Source organism: Halichoerus grypus, chromosome 12 (genome assembly GCF_964656455.1).
Source record: "Halichoerus grypus chromosome 12, mHalGry1.hap1.1, whole genome shotgun sequence".
Lineage (NCBI taxonomy): Eukaryota > Metazoa > Chordata > Mammalia > Carnivora > Phocidae > Halichoerus > Halichoerus grypus.
In genome coordinates, this window is record NC_135723.1 from 63462037 (window position 1) to 63487153 (window position 25117).

At 42.7% G+C, this 25117-nt stretch overlaps 1 protein-coding gene across 3 annotated transcripts; it reads right to left on the minus strand.

Moving 5' to 3' along the window:
• Window positions 1-940: 940 nt before the first annotated feature.
• RP9 (RP9 pre-mRNA splicing factor) lies at window positions 941-25099 on the minus strand. Of its 3 annotated transcripts, XR_013442811.1 has the most exons (7): window positions 20570-20923; window positions 11446-11476; window positions 10188-10317; window positions 7646-7737; window positions 5435-5496; window positions 4365-4734; window positions 941-1313 (listed from the first exon to the last, which is right to left on the minus strand). XR_013442811.1 is itself a non-coding variant. In XM_078059445.1 (6 exons), exons 2-6 carry the CDS (start codon window positions 11472-11474, stop codon window positions 4536-4538), a joined length of 552 nt encoding a protein of 183 aa, XP_077915571.1. In that variant the 5' UTR covers window positions 11475-11476; window positions 24974-25099; the 3' UTR covers window positions 4090-4535. The 3 variants fall into 3 exon arrangements, 2 of the variants coding, with proteins under 2 accessions (XP_077915571.1, XP_077915570.1); XM_078059445.1 differs by lacking the exons at window positions 941-1313; window positions 20570-20923 and adding an exon at window positions 24974-25099 and having other exon boundaries at window positions 4090-4734; window positions 10148-10317; XM_078059444.1 differs by lacking the exon at window positions 941-1313 and having other exon boundaries at window positions 4090-4734.
• Between the last annotated feature and the right edge of the window lie 18 nt (window positions 25100-25117).

Here is a 25117-nt window from a genome sequence, read left to right on the forward strand (position 1 = left end):
ACGAGAAATATATTTTGGTCATCTGAATGACCATGTAGGGGGCCAAGGGCAGGTTGCTTCAAATGGGTCACTTTGACATGAATGTTGAGTTAAAAGCAATCAAAACCCAGCCGATTGAGGAAAAGCTCTTTATCTCCCCCCTCAACTGCCTGCCTGTACCAGGAAGAGCGCTATTAACAGATTCCTCTTTATCTAAGATACTTATTTGCATAATAGGGCAGCCTTTGTTTTCCAAGCATCTCTCCTCTCCCTGCTAGTGTCTTGCTCAGTCCCCTACTCCTGTCCTTAGCTCATATAAGCGTCTTATTGCTTCACTGTCTTTGGAATTTCATACGTAGGAAACTTTGATTTTCTCTTGTTATTGTTTCATGTCAATTTGATTCTTAGTCCAGCTAGAAGGACCTTGAAGGACAGAGAACATTCTCCCTCCACAACAACCAAATACATATTTTTCATAAATCACCATTCCACAGAAGGGTAAATAAGAAACAACTGAATTGCACAAAGAAGAATGGTTAAATGGTTAAGTAGCACATTCCCACCAAGGATTTTGTGGCCATTTAAAGCTTGTAGTAAGCAGTAAGACTGCCAAGATAGAGTAAGGGAGATGAAGTCATAGAATAGTATTCATAGTGTTTTTCAGTTATGTCAAACTAATTAAAAAAACTGGTAATGTATTTTTTAAAAGATCTTGACGGCTCTATAAAACCATTTAAAGTAGATTTTCCTTTCACTTTTTACTCTGTAATGGCTCTGAATTGGGAACTTTTTATGATCATGTATTTTAAAATTTTACTGAAACAAAAATTTTTTTTAAGAAGGCTCCATGCCCAACATGTGGCTTGAACTCACAACCCTGGGATCAAGAGTCGCATGTTCTACTGACTCAGCCAGCCAGGTGCCCCTACTTTTATAATTTCAAAACAGTTTTTAAATGCCAGTGGCAAAAGAGAGTGCAGTTGGATAATGAAAGGAGGAATATCCCTGAGGAAGCAGGAACAGATAATGATGATAGCATAAGTAAGAGCAGGAGCAACTAACGTTCATTTAGCAATTGAAATGTTCCAAACTGTGTTCTAGATGTTTTACAACTATCAAGACACTTAATTCTCGATGATTCTATGAGGTAAATATTATCTGTCAAGGAAATGGCAGCACAGAGAGGTCAGGCAACTTGCACAATCTGATAGCTCACGAGTGGTGCAGCTGGATTTCAAAACCAGGCAGTGTGGATCCTCCAGAGCCAGTGCTCTTAATCACTGCCCTCCACTGCTGGCTGAGAGTTGGGGTCCAGGGCACAGGTGGAGATTGGCCTGACAGGAAGAGAAACCTGATTAAACCATTGTGTTAGTTTTCTGTTTCTGCATAACAAATTACCACAAACTTAATGGCTTAAAACATTTATTATCTTACAGTTCTATAGATCATAAATCTGGGCAGGCTCAATTGGGTTTTCTGCTTAGTGTCCCACAAGACCCAAATCAAGATGTCAGCAGGGTTGGGCTCCTATCTGGAGGCCCTGGGTAAAGATTCTGCATCCAAGGTCGTTGAGGTTTGCAAAATTAAGTTCCCTGTTTCGTTGCTGGTGTGGGTCAGGGGCCTCTAACTAGGGTTTGCTGTAGTAATTAGAGTCTGCTGCATTCCTCACCTTGTAGCCCCTTGTAGCCCTGTCATCTTTAAGTCAGCAATGGCACAAGGAATGTTTCACAGGCCTAGAATCTGAGTTCCTATATTGCTCCCAGCCAGAGAAAAACTCTGGCTGTTCTGATTTCATTAGGAACATCCAGATAATTTCCCTTTCCTTGTGCTTATAAAATAATCTAATCACGAAAGTAAAATTCATCATATTAACAGTCCTCGAGATTAGCAGGAAATCTTGGGGCCATTTTAGAATTCTGTCTGCGATGACTATGATGATTGATTGGTAGGATGTCTTGGTGAAGGGAGGCCTGAGGGCTTGTAATGACTTCCTGAATAGGAGTGGAAAATGCTTCACTCGAGAGGAGATGTATGAGAATGAAGGTTTGAGTAGGTGACTAACAAACTTTTGGTTTGCTAGTCAGCTTTATGGGCTCAGTAGAGTTTGGAGATGATGAATTTGTGGGGATGCCAGTCTATATGGCTGTGTGATTTTTCTTTTAAAGATTTTATTTTTTTTTAGAGAGAGCATGTACAAGTGGGGGCAGGGGCAGAGGGAGAGAGAATCCCAAGCAGATTCCACGTCTGAGCATGGAGCCCAACACGGGGCTTGATCTCATGACCCTGAGACCATGACCTGAGCAGAAACCAAGAGTTGGTTGCTCAACTGACTGAGCCACACAGGTGCCCTGTGATTTTTCTCTAGTGTCTGGTTATAGATGCAGAAGTGGTTTGAGGTTTTTCTGAGAAAGCAGGGCAAAAGGACCACAGGTCAAGGGAGATGACAGGCTTAAGTAATGGGACTCTGGGATCAAGCCAGAAACAAAAGATAAAGAAAACCAGAGTGAGGGAGTAGGGACAGTAGTTACCTTGCAAGGGTTGGAGGAGATGGCCAGATTTCTAGTTAAAGCAGGAAGTGGAAGAAGGCTCCATTAAGAGGCTAAAGATACAGAGCAGTGGTTCTCCAAGTGTGGTTCTCAGACCAACAATGTTAGCATCGTTTGGGGACTTGTTAGGAAAATTCCCAGGTTCACCACAAACCTACTGAATTAGAAATTCTGGAAGTCTGGGAGCACAGGAATCTCTGTTTTAACAAGCACTGTAGTTGATATTGATGCCCCAAAGATTTGAGAATCATTGATGCAGACTTTCATATCGTTTAAGAATACTTTTATCATAAGATTCCAGAAGGACAGTAAGAAATTTCTGGAAGAGTTATGAGATGAGTAGGAAACACTGAGACCTACAGGAGAGGTCAAATGGCCCATGTTTTGCATGCTGACCTAGGATGCCGAGGATAAATGTAAAGGACACCTGAATTAACTGGCCTTAGAATTTTCAGAAAACACAAACCTCAGCCTGCCAATTCCATTCTGTACCAATGTGTTACTCAGGTACTACTATTCCAAGGCCAAGACTGGGAGCATTTATTGATGAGCAGGAGATGGGTCCATTCTGGGACTGGATTGGCTGTTCTTTAAAGCTGGGGGGTGGGAATTCAACCCCCAGGGAAAGAGGACAGAAATGGGAGAAGAGTTACTGGGGCCCTGAAAACAGGAATACCCCTGCTGAAGAGGGAGGGACACCTGTGAGGATGATCTATCTCTATATGGTTCAGTCAAGATCAAGACTTACTCTCGCTCAGCTGCAGGCACCACACTGATGGGCTGTGGCACAAAGACAGAGGAGCACAGGTGGGCTGTGTTTAACCAACAGGAAGATGAAGGAAGTGAGGGATGTATTTTGGGACGTGGGTAGCTGACCCCATATAATAATTCCCCTATATTTTTTAAAAGATTTTATTTATTTATTTGACAGAAAGAGACACAGCGAGAGAGGGAACACAAGCAGGGGAAGTGGGAGAGGGAGAAGCAGGCTTCCCGCGGAGCAGGGAGCCCGATGCGGGGCTCGATCCCAGGACCCCGGGATCATGACCTGAGCCGAAGGCAGATGCTTAATGACTGAGCCACCCAGGCGCCCCTCCCCTATATTCTTAAAAATTTTCTGAGTCAATGACTCTGGGAAAAATCTTGGGACTCAGGCAGTAAAATCCAAGCAAGTGAAATACAGTGTAGCCACACAAAATTTTTCATTGCTTTTATATTAACAAACCATCTCAGGTGATTATAAACACACACCTTTTGCTGCAACAATGCTAAATGTACTTGATATTAAAATAATCTGTTTTATGCTGTTAAAAAAACCCCCAATGTTCGTATCAGTGTTTACGGCATTTGTTTAAAAAAAAAAAAAAAAAGCCTATATTTATTGTGATATATAAAATATTTCTGGAAGACCAAACAAGAACCTGGTAAAACTGGTAGCCACTGGGGAAGGGATATGGGCAGCTAGGGGAGAAAGGAAGAAGGAAGAATTTTCATGATTCAACCCTGTGTACCTTTTAAATTTGGAGCACATGCATGTATTATTCAGAAATAAAAAAGAAATACATTAAAAAAATAAATCATGAGCTTTTATTATCCTCGACAACAGAGAAAAGTTGAACCTGAAGTCTCTGGGAATTAAGTAGCGCCCTGGGGAGGGGAAGGCTGCAGCAGCACCTGGAGCTTCCTCAGAGACTCATTCCCTCGGTCGGGCCACCCTGGCAAAGGCAGCTCGAAGGAATCACAAACTGTAGGGGTCAGCGGGAGGACGACACTGAACAAAGCTTTTCTGCCTGAAATCAGCCGCTGTCCAGAGCTAGTGCCTGGGAAGGTACAACTCACCCTCCTGGGATCACATCTTTGCTGGAAGGCAGGTGAGAATTCACACACGTGACACCAAATACCCTGCTCTCTAGGCGGCTCTCTCCTAGTCCTCCCCGATTCCACATCCTCTGGTCTTTGGCCACAGTGTCTGATTTGGGAGAAGAGAATGTTGAACAAGTCAAGTCGTTGTCAGTCTGAGTCTGAACTCTCATTCGACTTGGAAGACTTATGCTTTCGTTTCTTCTTCTTCTTCTTTTCTTTCTTCCTTTTCTTATGCTTTTCTTTCTTCTTCTTTTTCTTGTGTTTCTCTTTACATTCCGAGGAACTGGAGCTGCTTCCATCCTCATCGGAGGTAGAATCCTCCAGTAACTGTTTCAACTGCTGTATCCTAAACAGAAGATTAACCAAAGAACTATATTTAACAACAAAAAAAAGGTAGATAAAAATGACATAAGAGCAGCAGTGAGGGTAAAAAACATCATGAATAACCACCTTACTTAAGATAGTACTTATTTTTATTTCTGCATGTTTTCCCCATTCTTGTCCACACCCATGCCTCTTTGACAGGACTGTACCCAGTGTACCAGCCATTCTGTACTCTTTTCACTGTCCGAAGTATTTCTGCATGTTTCTCCAGTCCTTACTACATAACTTCGAATAGATGCTGCCTCTCCATCACCTCCCCAACCACCCACAACCACCCAAGTTCATACTAGGTAATCTACCTCCTTAACAATTAGAACTCCGTGGAACCAGTTTGAGAAAAAACCTCTGCTTTCTTCATCCTATCTTTATTCATGCTTAAGAATAATTTTTAATAATAGCTCAGATCCTTAAAGATAAACTAAGCAATCATCCATCAGGGTGTGAGCAGGCAGGACCAAGCCCACTGCTAACCCAAGTGTAATGAGGCTGGCCTGCCCGTTCCCCACCCACTGGCCTTTCCTGTGATGAGTCCTGCCTTCCAAATAGCTCACAATTGAAGTACCATAGTTACCAGACCACTCATCTAATACTGGAATGGGTGTTTCCAACTTTATATAATTTCAGACTTTAAAAGGGTATCGTTATCACCAGGACCATCTCACCTTACATCCTTTTCATGTCTTTTATTCTCTCGTATGATGTCATACATGGGATCTTCATGTGCCTTGAGAATGAGAAAAGGTTAAGGTTGAGTTAGGCCCATGGACTATCAGTTAAATAAAAATTAAATCCATATTTCACTGAAACCAGTTTTTTTCCTGTTTGGTGTAATTTTGTATTTAACATGTTCTAATCCTTGCTCAGGGTCACCATCACTTCAAACTCACGGAAGCTACAAAAAAAAAGATTTTCCAATTATACAATTTGAATAGCCTTTTTAAGGATATCAAACATGGCAGAATCATTATTAAATATTACTCAAGGTTAGAAATATTGAGGTAATTCTCTTTGCTCTGTGTGGACAGATGATCAAGAGATATTAAAACAAGTTGGAAAATGGTATGTAAGAATGACTCATGTATAGGTGCACAAAAACATATGTATGTGCCCAGAAAGAAGCATGGAAGTGTCCTCATCAAGCTACATAATGCATGTTCGCTCTGGAGAGAGGCAGTATTGGACTTAAAAAATCAACTGTGAAAAGTCTTACTGTAACATGTCAATTTTGTTAAAATAAAGCAAATGTATTCTCGAAATATTTGTATAATTTAAAAGTACTTACAAAGAATATGGCTACACATAGACTGGATTTTATGGTATGTGAATTATCTTTAAAAATGTTTAGTAAAAATTTTACATATTAAAGATAAAAAAGTTAAAAATATCTATAGTCTTACCCGCCAGAGATATCTACTGCTAACATCTTAATGTGGTTCTTCCACTCATTATTCATAATTTACAAAATATTATAATCATTATATATATAATTCTGTTCTTTTTTTCACTTATGTTTTCATGAACATTTTCCCAAACATAATTCTTTTTTTTTTTTTTTTTTAAAGATTTTATTTATTTATTTGACAGAGAGAGACACAGCGAGAGAGGGAACACAAGCAGGGGGAGTGGGAGAGGGAGAAGCAGGCTTCCCGCCGAGCAGGGAGCCTGATGCGGGACTCGATCCCAGGACCCTGGGATCATGACCTGAGCCGAAGGCAGACGCTCAACGACTGAGCCACCCAGGCACCCTCCCAAACATAATTCTTAAAAGCTATATGACTTCTATGTCACAGTCCTTATGCTGGTATGCTGGCCATTGAAGTTGTTTCCTATTTTCTTTAGTCTCATTTTCAGTCACAGATGTAATTCTGAATAATTCCTTATATATTCATAAAAAATTGTATATATTGATTTTTGTTATAGCCTTGGGATCTATTCTTAGAATTTAGGTTTCTGAATTAAAAATACATGAATTTGTTCATTTTTTTTGAGAGTTATCACCAATTTATCTGTAGATTAGATACTGTAAAATTGCCATTCCAGGTAGCATTGATTTATCCAGAATATTTTCTCCATATTTTTTTTTTTTAAAGATTTTATTTGTTTTGACAGAGAGAGAGAGAGACAGCGAGAGAGGGAACACAAGCAGGGGGAGTAGCAGAGGCAGAGGGAGAAGCAGGCTTCCCACTGAGCAGGGAGCCCGATGTGGGACTCCATCCCAGGACCCTGGGATCATGACCTGAGCCAAAGGCAGACGCTTAACGACTGAGCCACCCAGACACCCCAATTCTCTCCAAATTTTTAAAAATGTCTTAAAGTCCTGGCAAATGTTTGTGGACCCCGGTTTGATATATGGTGATAGTGCCGATCTCTCTGATAACAGCATAGTTAAGCTGACTGAAACAGTGACTGAATGGTGAGTTAACAACCCTGGGAGGTGACTGAAAATAAAGTGGGGAAATGACATCTATCTTACTGGTTATGCAAAGAGGATATATCATTTATACATACATATCTAGTTTATAATAGATATTTAATCTTTACATAAAGACTGGGAACTAGAACGCTGATTTTAGTTATGAAACAAGATTTTTTAAAATATAAGTAAAAAGTGATTGAATATATAACAATGTCTTTCAGAAAAAGAAATCAGTGTTCCCAAGGCATAAGCAAATAACACTTTAATAAAAGTTAATTTTTTACTAATGAGCTAATCTGTCACACAAATTCAGTTTAACAGAGTTAATACCAGATACTTTGGCCAAAAGGCCCTGGGAATGTATTTCATGTTAACCTCCATTTCACTGGTCAGTGCCTGAGTCACTGACATTCACCACCTCTGGCAAATGTAAATTGAAACTCTGGGTTTTACTTACTACTCTGAACTGTTCTAACTTTTGGTTGCCTTTGATAAAGAAAGGGCATTCTTTGTCGCCTGTTCGGTGACCATACCGTTTACAACGCCAACCTAAAAACAAAGAAAAGGGATATATTTCTGTAAGATGATGTAGTTTTATTTAATCAAGATAAAGTATCAGTAGATCATACTAAAGATATTCTTCATTAGATTTCAATTTCCAAAGCAAATGCAATTAGTGGATGAACCATGTAAGACACCAGAAAACAGAAATCAATAGCTTCCTCAAGCATCCTTTAATCTTGGGTTTTCCAAATAAGCCAAGTAGTTACTAAGTAATCCTGTGCAAAAATCAAAGTGTGATTTTTTTTAAATAGTGTGTTATGGCTTGAACAGTGTTGCCCCCTCTACCCTGTCTCGTCCCAGTGTTGCTCCTAACCCTTTGTACCTCAGAATGTGACCTCATTGCGAGAAAGATCTTTGGAGAGGCCTGGGACAGATTCTTCCCTCACAGTCCTCAGAAGAAGCCAACCCTGCTCACACCCTGATTTCAGACTGATAGCCTCCAAAACTGTGAGACAATATATTTCTGTTCTTTAAGTCACCTGAAAGCCTCTTCATAAATGAAAAAGGTGAAAAAATAAATAGAAAACAATTTGGAAGAAATAAAAACATTAGGGAGAAGAAAAAATTAGCATCCTTAGAGAACATTTTGCAACAACTAAAGAATTAAAAAATCATGAAAGAAAAAAGCTTTTGGAATTGAAATAAAAAACTTAATCAAAGGATTGGAAGCTATGTTGATGGAATATATTAGAGAGCAGAAAACAAGAACAGGAGAGAAAAGATCAGAAATTAGAAAATCAATCTAAGAAGTCCTTCATCTGAATAACAGAATTGCAAACACTGAGGGGAGGAAATAATCAATGAAACAATTTGTGAAATTTCAGAACACTGGGAATAAGATGATCTCATAAGCTTCTAGGAAGGAAGAATAAAAAAAGACAGCAACAACAAAGCAGGTTACATCAAAGCATCCACAATCTTAATTGCTTTGGACTTGTCAACAGCAGTTCTACAGATGAGAAGGCAATGGAGCAGTGCCTTCAAAATTCTGAAGGAAGTTTGTTTTTAACAAAATTCTAACTAAATAGCAAATTAAAAATATAGAGATGTTTCCAGAAGAATACAGTCTTGAAAATGTTATCTCCCATAAACCCACTTCTCAGCTACTGGAGAATGTGCTCTACCACAGCAAGAGAATGTAACAAAAAAGATGCAAGATATGGCAAATAGGAGATCAAACACAAGAGGGATGTTAAGGGAAACCAAAGAGTGAATAGTGAAGGAAGGTCCCTGGGTGATAGCAGGGGGAACAACTCTCTTTAGGAGGAAAAAAACTAATAGAATACCTCAAGCATCTGAAGGAGCTGAATTAGAAATCAGTACACAGAAAAAAGCAAAAACAAGAACAACAACAAGACAACTATTAATTGCAGGGCAAACAAAACATTATGCAGGATGTATGAAAGGAAATGCAATTGGTTTAGTATACGATTCAATTCTGAAAATAATCATAATTAAATATACACAAAAGATTTATTTAACTAAATTATGATATAATGTATTGAGAAAATGGGAGATAGAGTATGTATGAGGTGTGGTTGAGGCACAAAAAAAGAGCTGAAACTCTTCTACAGTAAAAAGTCAACAGACAATGAAGAAACCTGAAAAATCAAGAGGCAGGAATATAACCCTGTTATTTAGATACATGGAGATAAACTTCAAAAAATTTTTTTTTAAATTTTATTTAAGTAATCTCTACATCCCATGTCGGGCTCCAACTCATGACCCCCAGATCAAGAGTTGCATACTCCTCCGACTGAGCCAGCCAGGTGCCCCCAAAATAATCTTCTTAAGAGAGGTTTACATGGTTACCTTTAGGGTGAGGCGAATGGGGGAAAGGGACTAGGAACTGCTATTTTAATTACCTGCATGAAAAATCTTTGTACAAATGTCTTTAAAAGGCAGCAGTACCCTTTCTGCAAATACCAAGTACCAATTAAGCTGGATGAAGGTGTTGCGGCCGGGGTGGGGTGGGGGTGTGCATGCACAGCATCCTGTTCTGGACCCACAGCTCCTCCCAGGTTACATGGATGAAACCTTACCACCACTGATGAGGGGCGAACGATGCAAGACCCAAAGGGACCTGCCCTCCAATGCATTCCTTGTCCCTCATGGCATTTCTACAACGGAATATCCTTTTTGTTACTGAAATATTACCGAAGAGTGAACTCCAAAGGCAGCTATGGTCCCTGTGGATGACCCCTGCCTTTGGAGTCAGAAGCCCTGGAGTCAAAGCTCCTCTCTACCTCTTACCTTGGACCACTCACTAACATATGCGGGTCAGCTTCCTTAACTATGAAACAGAGATTATGCCTTGACTTAACAGGGCTGCGGTGAGAACAAATGAAAAAAAAAGGAAGTAAACGCGCTTTGTAAATCGTGGTATATAACTTGCGTGTATGGAGGAGTGTTACTTGCGACTCTCCCGTGCTCACACTGCATAACTTTGACTTCTTTCCCCAGTGGCATCCAGAGTCCTTTCGTTGGTGCGTGAGCCAGAAATTCCCTGGCATGTTCGTTGCCTGGTACATCTGGTATACAGTCTTCTGGCTTAGTCTCATCTTCCTAAAAAAGGAAACAACGTGTCCACAACATGGCAAAAAAGCACGGCATTCTCTCCCACCTGCTTCAGGACACAGCCCTGCCTGCCTTTCTCATGGGCTGGACACGCCATGTCCTCCTAAGTTACCCTCTCAAGTACTAGAAAGAAAGACAAATTACACCTGACAGAAAAACCACAAATAAATGTACCAGAAGAACCATATTATGAAAATGTCATAGCTACTCTTAGAGAAATACTACTTAGGAATGATTTGTGAGCTCCAAATCCTGATTCTAGATCACAAAAATTAGATTCAGATACAAACTTTTCTGCTACCTTAAAAGCCTTGTGGAATGAAGCAAAGTACAGAATTAAACAAGATTTCCTGAAATAATAAAAATAACATGTTAAATTAAAAAAGATTATTATCTCTTGGAGACCACTGTCATGTTTTACAATCTTGCACCTGCTGTATTTATGAAGTGTGCTTTCACCACCAAATAACTTCATTACATATTTAAGGTATTATTATTATTATTTTTACCGTCTGATTGTTTTCAGTTCCCAGGAATGAAAGGTTTGTAATCTTTTCATTGAATGTGAGCAAGCAGAAAGCTGTCCTGGCCTCCACTGAGCCCTTTAAGTCTCCCTCCCACAGAGATACTGGACTCTAGGGCCAGGTGCTGCCGCAGAGCGGGGGTGGGGGGTTGGGGGGCGGGGGTGGTTAGGGGGGTGTCCTGCACCAGGGGCTGGACTAGAGGACCTTCCAGTCTCCTCAGAGACTACTGTTCTCTGAGCTGATGATACTCAGGAAACCAGCACCAAGTCAGAGAAGGGGCACATCTGTGAGAAGATGCAGCCACAGCAAGAGAGAGAGGGCGGGAGAAGGGGACTGATCGCTGATGAACATGTGGGGCTGCCACCATTTCTTAGGGAACAGACACACGGCTGATTACATTTCTACAAAGGCACAGGCTGGACACAGAAAGCCCAAAGTGTATGAACTGACTGGCATCTGCAGGGAGAGGCAGGGTTACCATAAAAGGGCGTCCAAAACCTTATGCAACAGGTTTTTATAACAAGTAACTGAGTCTGAGCACTGAGTCAAATATGTCTAAGAGAATGACCAAAGGCACAAACTTCACACTGACCTTGATAAGCCCAGGAGGAGGTTTTTCATAACTAGAAAGGAAAAGAAAAAACATCATCGATCATGTTAACAGGAACGTAACACATTTTAGTGAGCACTGCAGACCAAAATAAAAAGGATATTTTTAGTAAAACCTCAAAACTACATTATATCTAAAGCAGTTAATAAAATATGCCCAGCAGTCAGAGATCCCATATAAATAAACTGATGCTACACCACATCCTGTGGAGATCTAGAACTGAAATTCACTGAGGTAATAATTAACTTTGTGTCTAAGCACAAGGATTTTATTGTTGAAGAAGAGAAAGCCAGAGGGGCACTGGGGGGTTCAGTGGGTTAAGTGTCCGACTCTTGATTTTGACTCAGGTCATGATCTCAGGGTCCTGGGATCGAGTCCCATGTGGGGCTCTGTACTCAGCAGGGATTCTGCTTATTCTTATCCAACTTGATATTTTTCTCCTAAAAAAAGAAAGAACAGGTACAATAGGGGAAACTAAACTTAATTCTCAGGAAATACTGAAGGTTCGACTTGAGAGCTTACTCGTTACACAAGTATCCAGACAACAATTATGCCAGGTATAGTGCTAAGTATCAGAAGAGAGAACTAAGGGCATAGAAAACTAATCTGTCATATGGGCCCCCTCAATCCTCCCTCAAAAGATGAGGTAATCTACATGATAAGACTCCCTGCTCTTCCTAAGGGAAAGTGACCTGGCCTGGAACAATCCTTTCTTTTCTTTTGCTAATAACTTCATTTACCACCCTCCTTACAGAAATCTTCCATTTTGTGCAACTCCTTAGAGCATCTCTCTACTTGCTAGATGGGATGCTGCTGGATTCATGAATCAATTAATAAAGCCAATCAGATCTTCAAATCTACTAGGTTGAATTTTTGTTCTTTAACACAGGTATAAAAAATTTGGTTTGACTTCTGATTCATTCTCACTGCTGTGTACTTTGGACAAGTTATTTAACCCTTCCAAGCCTCAATTTCCTCATTGGTGAGTATGTCACAGCAAACATCTCTTCCATCTCTGGAAAAGGCACTTCACAATGCTGGCTTCTGCTCCTTCTGCTGAAAGCAAGTCATTGCTCTCAGCAGCCTCATGAGGCCGCTCAGGACTGGAGCACTAGCATCACAAAGGCCAAGATGTGGACCAGCAAAAGTGCCTGGCCATCCCAACCCAGTCTTCATATCTTTTGATAGATCTGCAGCTTTACAGGGATTTGCTGGCTGCTCCTAAGTGGAGGTGGGCAGAGACTCGGCAGTGGACTTCCCACAGACACCATCCCCAGCTGGGCTTACTGCCTTTCTAGGCCATGGGACTCAGAGACTCCTTTTCCATATCTGGCTGTGGGAATCACTGCCTTTTCCCCCCATGTACATGGTACATCAGCATTCAGCCAAGTCTATCCCCATTCTCTTGTGCGGCTCATAAAATATGCCTTATTATAGATATTAAATTATCATGTTACTATCTCAGAATAAGGTAGGGCACGCCAGGGACTCTGACGTCTTTTTTCTCCAACATCAGTTCCAACATTTTTCCTCACTGATTCCAATAACTGGAAGCTATACCAATTAAGAGGCTGAATTGGGACTATTACCCAGATCTCGTGACATCTAGAGTTCTTTCATTGAGCTGCAACCACTGTTCTAAGTCAGCAATGCATTTCTTGTATTAATAACTAGTCATGGGTTAAATAAATTGTGCAAGGGCGCAGAGCCAGAGCCCATGTGCTCACTTGTACATGACTGTTAGTACATGTCTAGCTGAATCCAGTAATTATTCTAGCACTATGTTTGTCACTAGAAAACAGAAGACTCTAGGAACACTTTAAATTCAGAGCTTGAGTACAATTTGATTTGGGCACAAATACTGTTCTAAACCCAGTTTTCTCTAAAATTCCCCCCCCACATTGCTCAATTACCCACTTATTTATTGCAATAAAATTTATATACCATACTTCCCTCTGTTTTGACAATGCCCTCCTCAACCTAAAGCAAAATACTATGAGGCTAGAGGGAGGAAGTAACAAGGACAATGACCTCATGCCCTCTCTGAGGCAGGGGTTGGATTGAGTGTGTGCCCATATTAAATGCATACACATTTGGTTGTTGATGCTGGGAACATCCATGTGGTGGCAGATAATTCTAAGGAGTCTGTGAGGGGAATGTAAGCTAGGAGTCAGCATCTGAGCCACGCCCTGACATTCACCAAGTTAATGGGAAACAGAGCTACAGGGTTTTTAATCATGAATTTTAGCAAGGATAAACCTCCATCACCTGGTTTGCAGACCAGGAATCACTTTGTTAAAGCAGAAAACGTCCCCTGTCTGTGCTCAGCAGCACCCAGGTACCAGACTGGCTAGGCCCTCCTTATTTCTAGCCAGGGACTGAACTGAGAGAGACCCAAAAGCCTGAGAGACAGGAAGCAAATTCTGAGGCTGGGTGTCTGTGTACTCAGAGTGTCTCAAACTCTTAAAGGGATTTGTCCTCCTCTTCTATAAGGAGAAATACATTAGCATTTTAGCTCAGATCTGTGCCTTAACCTTGTAAACCTCCAGGGAAGGACTCATTTTAATACTTCAGAACGGCTGCAAAGTATAGAAACACTTAATGATTTAATGTTTTCTTTATCCTGACTCTCTTCTTATGCTTTAAAGACCCTTCAGGACAGATTAAGTATTGGAGGTTACAGGGTTAGGGAGAACTGACCAAGGGAAAAGTGGAATGCCTTTCCTTTGGCCCTTCTCTTAAGATGTGAAAGAAAGCAACTTTAGTGGATGTGATATTGCAACTTATAGTAAGAAATATGTATTTGGTCTTCACTGTTCTGACACTCAGCTCTTAAAACCTTGTAATTTCCTATACAAAGGCCATAGGAGCATCTTTTCTTATAATATTTAGTTTTGTTCCCAGTTCCTGAAATAAGTCCAGAGCTATAAAGGTGAAAAGTTTGTTATTCATAACAAGCCCCTTTCAACCAAACTGTTTATGTTAATGAGATCACTTTTGCAAAGCTCCTAAAGATGAGGACTGGTTGCCAGGGGAACCAATTCTGTGATTAGAGGGTTGGAACTTTCAGCCGTACCTCCAGGGAGATTGAATTAATCACCAATGGCCACTGATTAATCAATCATGCCTATGTAATGAAGCCTCTATAAAACAACAACAACAACAACAACAACAACAACAACAAACCCCAGGGCGCCTGGGTGGCTCAGTCGGTTAAGCGTCTGCCTTCGCCTCGGGTCATGATCCCAAGGTCCTTCGCCTCGGGTCGTGATCCCAAGGTCCTGGGATCGAGCCCTAGGTAGGGCTCCCTGCTCAGCAGGGAGCCTGCTTCTCCTCCTCCCTGCTCCTGCTCTCTCTCTCACTCTCTTGCTCTCAAATAAATAAAATCTTAAAAAAAAAACCAACAAAAAACTGGGGCGCTTGGGTGGCTCAGTTGGTTAAGTGACTTCCTTTGGCTCCGGTCATGATCCCAAGCTCCTGGGATCGAGTCCCACATCAGGCTCCTTGCTCAGTGGGGAGCACGCTTCTCCCTCCTCTGCTCCCCCTGCTTGTGCTCTCTCTCTTTCTTGATCTGTCAAATAAATAAAATCTTAAAAAAAACCCCACAAAAAACAAAAACCCAAAAATGGATTTCAGAGACCTACAAGGTTGAACACGTGGAGGTGTGGTGTATCTGGAGAGGACATGGAAGCTCCATGCCCTTTCCCACACATCTTACTCTATGTATCTGTTCCATCTGGCTGTTCCTGAGCTATAACCTTTTATAATAAATCAATAATCAAGTAAATAAAATGTCTTCCTGAGTTCTATGAGCTGCTCTAGCAAATTAACCAAACCAGAGGAGGGTGGTGCTGGGGAAACCTCTGCTGTACAGACAATAGGTTGGTAGCAACCTGGCCTTGGGACGCATCTAAAGCATGTGGAGGGGCAGTCCTGTGAGACTGAGCCCTTAACCTGTGGATTCTGATGCTGACTCCAGGTGGACAATGTCAGAATTAGATCTGTAAGACATGTGCTTGGTGTCCTCTGAGAATAGGAGAATTTCTTGGTGGTGTTGGAAAAGTCCCACACAGTTAGAGTAGTGCTCTGAGTGTAGTATGAGTACAGAAAAGAAAAACAGGAGTGTTTTTTTCCTTTCTAGCAGAGGAAGAATGAGAAATGCCATGAATCGTTACAGAAAAGAAAACTTCCCTTTAGCTTCATCTCTGGATGCTTCCAAATACGGATGGTGATGGAGGCTTCTCTACTCTCATCCTCGCCATCATTAATCCAGAGTTTTTCTAAAGGGACAGAGGAGAACTTAGTCCCTGAAGTTGTTTTGGGTATAAACAGAATTAACTTTTTAGATATGATATTTCCAGAGCAAATACTTCCACTATTTTCAGGTAGAAAGCCGTGGCATGCCAAATGCCTAGGCCTCTCTTAGCAAGAATAATGGAAATTTGCCTATATTATGAAGGTGATACAGTCCACCAGCAGCCATTCATTAGAAACATTAATGTTATCCTTTATGGATTGGGACTTAAGGGAACTTGGAAGGGAGGAGGTAACATCTTCATAAATACCCAATAATCCAACAATACTTTCTTTTGCCACAGGAGGAGTACAAATAATATATGGCCAAACTAAAATCCACTTCCTGAAAAATATGTAAAAACTTTTGCCTAAGTGGAAAAGGAATGTGATGAGAACTGACTACACATTTTTTTTTTTTAAGATTTTATTTATTTATTTGACAGAGAGATAGAGAGAGAGCACAAGTAGGCAGAGTGGCAGGCAGAGGGAGAGGGAGAAGCAGGCTCTCCGCTGAGCAGGGAGCCGGACGTGGGGCTCGATCCCAGGACCCCAGGATCATGACCTGAGCCGAAGGCAGCCGCTTAACCGACTGAGCCACCCAGGTGCCCCCTGACTACACATTTTGAAATCTGTTATTAATAGCAATGGACTGGGGCACCTGGGTGGCTCAGTCGTTAAGCGTCTGCCTTCGGCTCAGGTCATGATCCCGGGGTCCTGGGATCGAGCCCCACATTGGGCTTCCTGCTCGGCAGGAAGCCTGCTTCTCCCTCTCCCACTCCCACTGCTTGTGTTCCTGCTCTCGCTACCTCTCTGTCAAATAAATAAATAAAATCTTAAAAAAAAAAATAGCAATGGACTTTCCTAAAAAGTCCATTTTACAACTGTTTCTCCAAATTTAAAGGAACATGGTTGGTGTTTTTTCCGAGGGCTTGACAATTCTTTAGTTTATGTAACATGTTAAAAAAGATATTTCTCAAAGTCTAAAGTAATAGTTAACTATTAAAATTATTTAACTATTAAATATAACATATCTGGGGGGTGCCTGGCTGGCTCAGGAGGTAGAGCATGTGACTCTTGATCTCAGGGTTGTGAGTTCGAGACCCACGCTGGGTGTAGAGATTACTTAAACAAACAAACAAACAAACCCCAACCAGACCTAGAATGGGAGTGTGTTTATTGTGTAGTTGGTTTCTGCGCTGTGACAGTTGAGAAGTGTGCACTTTTTGTAGTTAATCCTTAGAATTAAAAAAAAAAAAAAAAGTTGGTGGAGGCCCATTACTTTGTACCATCTGTGAAGCCTTGCTATTATATCATTCACATTGTAATAAGTTTCTCTGAGCAGTATGAAGACTAAATTTAGATAAGAGAGGAAAAACTTATCTTCCCAACTGGGCATGGGGAAAGAAATCTTTATTTTGCCAAGTGCTTAAAAATACTCTTGTATTTCTGAGTGTTGGCATAGGATTTCTTTTGGAAGAGTGCTTCGTGTAAGCATAGTCAATTCCAGTTGTTCCCACAGCTTGCTCCTATGGGGTGGAAGGCAGAGATGAAAATGCCACATATATACGGAATCTCCATTCTGTCATGTCCAGCAGACAAGGGACACTTGAATAGGGTTGGAGCATGGTTAGAGCACAGGGTGAAAGATTCAGATGCCTCTGGGGTCCTGGCAGGTATGGTCAAAAGGTAAGAAAAGGTAAGGTCAAGTATAAGAAACTGACCAGAGGAGTGTGAGGGGACCTAATGAGGGCAACCAGGGGGTAAAAGAATTTGAATTCAATTTGTGAAAACCCACTATGGAGCTTCCCATTTTACATGGCTGGCTGGACAACTTAGTTATTTGCCTTCCTTTTCATTGCAGTCTGATATCCCTACAGTGAGACTTACCAGTCAATAAACCAGCAACTTTGCATTCTCTCTCTCTCAACTGCTCCCTTCAAAATAGCTTTATAATGCCTCACTCTTAATGGGGAAGATCCAAGGATCCCTGCACATTAGGAAAAAACCTCTAAGTGAAAGAAATCACAAGAAAAGGCAAAGAAGAAATAGACAACAAAGAAGAAAGCAAATGAAAAAAAAAATGAGTATCCTCAAAGATGACAGATTTGTTACTGAGGAAACAATAGGATATTATGAAAAAAAGAATTCTCAGGCCAAGAAGCTCTTCAAAGTTAAAAATTAAAACTTAAAAGTGCAATGGTGGGAAGATTGGAAGATAAATCTTTTAGAAAGTAGAATGAAAAGAGGATCACAGAAGTCTAAGAGTACGAAAAAACAAAATGGAGGGAAGGAAATTAAAACACAGATCATATATGAATATTAAATACCCACGAAGTATTGAGAAAATTAAAAAAAAATATGAAATCTGGTGAGAAAAAGTTCACATCATGAAACTGCAAGGGGCAGCTGGGTGGCTCAGTTGGTTAAGCAACGGACTCTTGATTTCAGGGGAAGCAGCAAGCAGAGGGGGAAGCAGGCTCCCCCCCCCCCCCGCCAAGCAAGGAGCCCAATGTGGGACTTGATCCCAGGACTCCAGGATCATGACCTGAGCCGAAGGCAGACACTTAACCAACTGAGCCACCCAGGGACCCCACCCCAATGCACTTTTTATAGGAAGTTACATAATATACTTAAACAAAATGAGATAAAGAGAGAAAAGAGAAGACACAGGGTCCAGAAATGGGATCCAAGACAGGAGAGTGACGAAGGCAGTTGTACACCAGGTCTAGAAAGTAACCAGAATGTACTGGAGGAGAACAGAAGGAAGATTTTTGGTTTTAAAAACAAACAAATTTATAAGACTGTCTGATATGTAGGAACAAGTAGAAAAAGTACTCTCAGCTTTTAGAGTCTTTCAGATAAAATTAGCAGCAGGTAATAGTAAATTCAAGCAAATGAAAAAAATTGAGGTGCTTATTAACTAGATGAAAAACAACAATTGTGCTAGAAAGCAAAACAAATCACAGAACACCCTTTGGCTCAAAAGTGAACAATACTGAATAGTTATAATAATGCTAATACCAACTATTGATTTAACAAAAATTATCATGGAGCTATACTGGAAGGATGGATGCAAGAAGGGTAGGGAAAGAGAACTAAACCCTCATGTATGTGACATACATATAGGTAATGTCTATTGTTCAATCTAAAAAAGCAGCATAAACATATAATTGGGAATAAGTAGTTAAGTCCCAGAAGAAAAAACGGTTTCCTTATTGTAAACTTGGTTGGAGGGAGGGTTGCAGGGAGTGTGTGGGTGACTATAGAACAGGGATGTGAACCACTATTTTCTGAAATTAGTCTCTTGGTACTATTTGATGTTTAAAGTATTACTCTAAAAATAAAAATTCTGATTTAAAAGCAAACAAGTCCCTGAATTAGCCAAACCAAATATGTCAGCAGCCCAGAAAGTTTAAATCCCTGAAGTGGAAAAATCCAACTGGTTTGGGAATCAGACACCTCTTTAGTTTTGCTAGTTTACAGGTCAATGTATCCTTGATCAGGTTACTTAACTGCTGAACCTGCATTTCCTCATCTGCAAAAGGAGGTAATAATCTCTCTGATGTCTATGAGTGCTTTGTGAGCTACAAAATAAATGTATAGTGTTAACCACTATCTGGTATCCCACAGTTAAAGATACTGAGGGTCAGACTGGGCTCTGCGAAGCTCAGGCTTATCTAGAGAAAGATATTTGAACATCTGCATTGCACAGGACAGGGCCACAGAGGGCCCAAAGGGGCCAGGACTGTGGGTGCTAGCAATGCAGCACCTGTATCCTGAAACGACTGCGTTGAAATTCAGCTCAAGGGTCACACTGAAAAGAGGAGGCCAGCCTCCAACAGTGCAATGCATTTTGTGTCAAAGCTCCCAGGTTAATGATAAAGAATCTGAATCCTTTGAGGACGTTTCCTTACATCATCATCTTAGCTTAGGTAATGCAAGTGCCTGAAATAGAAACGAAGTATGTACGGAAGAACTCCGTGAGCACCAAACTTACAAGTTTGCCTTCTAAAGCTAATTACAGAAAGAGAGAATCACAGAAAAGAACTGGAAGGTCATGAATCCACCTCCCACCTGATGTTGCAATCTCCTTTACAACCTGCCCTCCTCCCGCGGGTTCTGGGCTCTCTCCCCGAACCCGCTGGAGCTGGGGGCACACGGGGCCCCGTTAAGGCAGGCCATGCTGACCAGCAACCACAGGAGACTCTGGTCCTAATTCTTTTTGTTGAGCTGGAATTGGCCTCCTTGTAGCCCCCACCCTTCACGCTGGTAAACAACCACCACCACACCACCAACCCTCAGGACTAAACAAGTCTCCACTCTCTTCCACCTTTGGGATCTTTAGGACAAGTCCCTCACCCCATTCTCCAGCCCTCCCCTCCCCAGCGCACTAACGGTAGGGGAGGGCGTGTTCTCTTCCCTTCCTAGCAGCGGATGAAGAGAATGGGGGTTTTATCCGGCTCCCGGGGTCCCTGTCAGCCGACAACCCTGAAAGGGCAGGACGGCGGCGCTCACTGCACCTGCCGCGTGTTCAGTCCCCAAATCCCCACCGAGCGCCTACTAAGTGCCGCACGGTCCTCAGCGCCAAGCAGAGCCCCGGCCGCACGCCGACCTCGGGCGGGGGGAATAAAGCCCGAGCTTCCCTGCCGGCCCAGGCCGCTCGGCGCGCCGGGGCAACGGCCCTTCCCTCCCCGGGGAGGCGCGACTGGAAGTCCAGGTGCCAGGGCCGCACGGGTCCCCGGGGACCCAGCCTCCCGCGCCCCCGCGAGACCCCGCGCCTGGCGGAGGAGCGGGAGCGGCGCGGACTCACAAGGACTCCAGGTGCTTGAGCTGCTGCAGCTGCTGCGCGTCGTGCCGCCGCCGCTTCTGCTCCCGGCGCCGCTGCAGCTCCTGCTCGGCCGGCTCCCGCTGCCGCCGCACGCCCCCGGCCTCCGCGTCGTCGCGCCCCGGCCGGGAAGACATCGCGGCCCGCGCGGCTGAGGCGGCCCCCGCGGCGTGCCTGAGGCGGCTGAGGCGGCGGGAAGACGGCACTTCCTCCGCGCCGCGGCCGGCCGGCCCCGCAGCGCCCCCTCCCGCCGCCCGCCCGGGCCCGGCCCGGCCCGCTGTCCCCGCCGAGGCCTCCTGGTCCCCGCCTCCCGCCAGGCCTCCCCGCCGCCTCCCGCGTCGTGGCCCCAAGTCCGCGCTCAGAGCGCCGTGGCCCCGCCGCCAGGCCGGCCGGGATCGGAGCGCGCCCCCTGGCGGCGGCCGCGAGCGGGGCGGGGTGGGGGTGGGGGAGGCCTGCGGGACAGCCGGGGAGCCCCGCCCCCCGCGCGCGCGCCCCTCCCCTGGGAGGCCTGGGGACCCGTGCGCGGCGGCTTTGTGGCCCCCCTGGCTAGACGCGGGCTGCTGCTACCTGGTGCTCGGATTCACCCAGCTTTGAAGAAAGCAAGACACCCCAGAGAAATTCTCTTTTTCCAGAACGTCGTTAACACGTAGTCAGCCTGCAGTGTATCTAGACAAGGTTTGGGTGCTAGACTGAAAGCTATAGACACTGAGCGCTTTTTATGTGCTCGTTATTGAGCTAAGCCCGCAAGAAAAATTGATTTAATCTTTAAAAACTTACTAAGTGCTGTTATTACCCGTATGTATTACCCTTATTTTATACATAAGAAGGAGGCGGAGAGAGTTAAATAACATGCCCGAGGATGCAGAAGTAGAAGTTGTGGAGCCAGGCCGCGAATTGTTAAAGTGCTTAACTAGGTTGCATTTTGTAACTATATCTGATATGTGAAGTTATGATCACTGTTTTAGCTTTAACATAATGGAAGAAAGCACAAACGAAGTAAAAGTAACAGCACAGGGACTATTCCCCTCAAATGTGGCATTCAATATGGTTAATACTTAAAATATATGAGGAGCTCCTTCATATTTATTAGAGAAAATCTAAATGAAGGAATGCACAAGGTCTATGAACAGAAACACAGTATTACACTGGTATGTCCCAGAGCTTGGAAATCAGGTTCTCCCCCTGGAGGGAGAACTGGTGCATAAACCAATCCAGCAGTTGATGCAAGTTACCTGAACCAGTAAGTGCCCCATAAATACCCTGGCTGTGAGGTGTTCAAGTCTGGTTTTCTGGGTCTCCCAGAGGTTTGATGAACTACCTGATTTCCTTGAAACTAGTTTTTGTTTAACCAGCTAGAATGGATTCTGTTATCTGTGACTAAAGAACTCTGTCAGAAACAATGTTTGATTGCAAAGTTAGTTTTTTTTTTTTTAAGATTATTTATTTATTTGAAAGCAAGAGAGACAGCATGAGCAGGGGGGTGGGGGTGGATGTAGGACCAGAGGGAGGGGGAGAGGCAGAAGCAGACTCCCCACTAATGCAGAGCTCCATCCCAGGACCCTGGGATCATGACCCGAGCCAAAATCAAGCGGATGCCTAATCAACTGAGCCATCCATGTGCCCCTCAAAGTTAGTGTTTAAAATCAACCTGGGGGGTGCCTGGGTGGCTCAGTCGTTAAGCGTCTGTCTTCAGCAGGGTCCTGGGATCGAGCCCCAGATCGGGTTCTCTGCTTAGCGGGAAGCCTGCTTCTCCCTCTCCCACTCCTCCTGCTTGTGTTCCCTCTCTTGCTGTCTCTCTCTCTGTCAAATAAATAAATAAAATCTTAAAAAAAAAAAAAAAATCAACCTGGATGTCCTGATACTAAAGGAATATAATGGTAGGATAATTCATTATTTAGAAACATAAGGTTTCCTTCTTACACTTTAGAACAACCTCTTACAGTTCTCACACATGAGAGGTGAGGATACTCAATAGCTCAGTTTATGAATGGTGAAGTCCTTGGTCCCAGCTTGTGTGCAAGTCCCCACTCCTGGTGCAGTTCCACATATTTGAGCACGTCTAGTCCATGTTTGAGGTGAGCGTTCCTGGATCCTGATAGTTTCAGGGCCCATGTAGTCTCCTGAGCAAGAACCCACCCACTAATGGTCATAGGCATCAGGCACCCAAGCTTGGCCAGCAGAAAAGCCACCCCAGGAGAGAAGGAACAATGCCAGTCATTTGGTTGGTGTAAGCCACTCAGATTTATCTCTGGTATGCACCATAGAGTCGTCTGAACTCTGGGGAGAGCCAGAAGATGTAAGGTTATAAAGGAAAGATTTAATAAAAATTTCAAAAACATTCATTTATTCATTCATCAAACACTGAATTAGACCTGCTATGTGAATATGTTTTGAGTGCAGGGGAGAAACCAGTCTCTACCTTTGTGGAGCTTATATAAGAAAAATGTTGAACTGACAATTACCCATATATTAAAACTTCAGTTATGATCAGTTCTATGAAGATATATGGGGGTACTTATTCTAGTGGTGGTCCAGGAAGCCTTCCCAGGGGGAAGGGAAATACAAGCAGAGGCTTAAAGGATGAGTAGGAGCTGGTGGAGCAAAGGAAAGTATCCCAAGAGGCAGAACAGCCTGTGGAAAAGGGGCTTCATGTACAGAAGAAATGAGAGAGAAGGTCAGTGTGGGGCTGGAGCCTGGGGAGAAAGGAGAAGAGCCACGAAATGAGGCTGGAGAGGCAGACCGGACAAGATTGTCCAGGATCTTGTAGACCTTGTGAAGGACCTGGATCTCAAAATAAGTGTGGTAGGAAGGTAATGAAGAAAATAAAGTTGGAAGAAGTCATATTTGAATTTTAAACATTTCTCTAGCTACCATATGGTTCCACACTATGTGATGCTACACATATTCTGCAGCTGTTAATGTGCCAAATCTGCCTTTATGACATTTCATTCATTCTAGAAATATTTATTTGGACTGATAAATGCTACGTTCACATTGTTCAAATTTTGGGTCAAGAGTCATTAGAGGATTGTGAAATCAACTGAGGGAATTGTGAAATCAACAGCAACATTGTAAACTATGAAACAAAAAAGGAAAGAATAGAAAGTAGAAATATCAGAGGGCATCATACGCAAATAAGTTAGGTATTATCTTTCCAAATTAATTTTGTCCTATGAGTTAAAGCAAAAAATAATTGACAGCTGTGTTCTGAATGTTAAATGATCCAACATGCTTCATATAGTGCCTGGCACATATATTTATTGTGTGCCTGGCTCAATAAATAATTGGCCTTGATGATGGGTATAGTCCTTTATGTGTCTAATATGCATGAGGTTTAAAAGAAATAACATTTGTTGGGTGGGCAGTTCTGCTTTGGCGTGGCTAGATGGATCTCTGCAGTTAGCTGGTGGCTCTGCTGGGTTTGGTTGGTCTAGAATGACCTCACTCATGTGTCTAGAGGGGCAGTGGAGATGACCTGACAACATGTTTCTCATCATTCAGCAAGCTTCTACAGGTCATTCACATAGAAGTGGTTGCAGTATTTTCAAGAGAAGCACGAGAGGGAGAAGCACTTTTTGAAGCTTTGCTTGCATCATATTTACTAATGTTTCATTGACCAAGCAGGTCAAATTCAGATTTAAGGGTAGAGCTGCAAAATCACATTGTAAAGAAATGGGCACACAAAGATGGAAAAAAAAAACTACAGCTATTTTTGTAAACGATCACACTCATTAAGAGGAATATGGCACCAGCTGTTGAAAATAAACTTTTCATGCCAGAAATTATAAATTACCTTAGGTTTCCCAGCAAATACTATTCTTCGCACTGTCCCAAGCTGTCACTGAAATAGGTTGAATTTGGATATCAAGCTTTCAGAAGCTTCTCCTGTCACAGGGAATATGTATTTTTTTTTTTAAATTAAGCAGTTACATATCTTAGCGGGTTGAAATATAAATTAGTAGTTCAAGATAATTTTTTCTTTTTCTTTTTAAGTAGGTTCCATGCCCAGCGCAGAGGCCAACATAGGACTTGAACTCATTCATGATACTGAGATCAAGACCTGACCTGAGATCTAGAGTCAGCTGCTTAACCAACTGAGCCACCCAGGCGCCCTCAAGGTAATTTTCACATGATTATTTTCATACACTATTTTATTCTATTATTTAAAAAACCCTTTTTATTCTAGGGGCACCCCTTTGCTTTTGAAAACAAAGATAAAAAAAACTGGCCTTATTATTATGTTCAGTTGTAAAGTTGAACATTTACCTATCTATATACCAGGTAATCCACTCTAAGGTATATGCTAAAGAGAGCCGTTGCGCATGGGATCAGAAGCCACGTATAAATAACCTCACGGCAGCACTGTTTCTCCTAGGAAAAAATAAGCACCTGGAAATTGTTTAAATGCTCCACCGCCTCCACGATGTTTGTCTTCCCCACGTCTTCCTCTTCAAGGTGAATGTATACTGGGCCAGCACCACCCCCGCCACGGGAGCTCCCACACTGGCGCTCCCTACTGAGGCCACCCTGGCC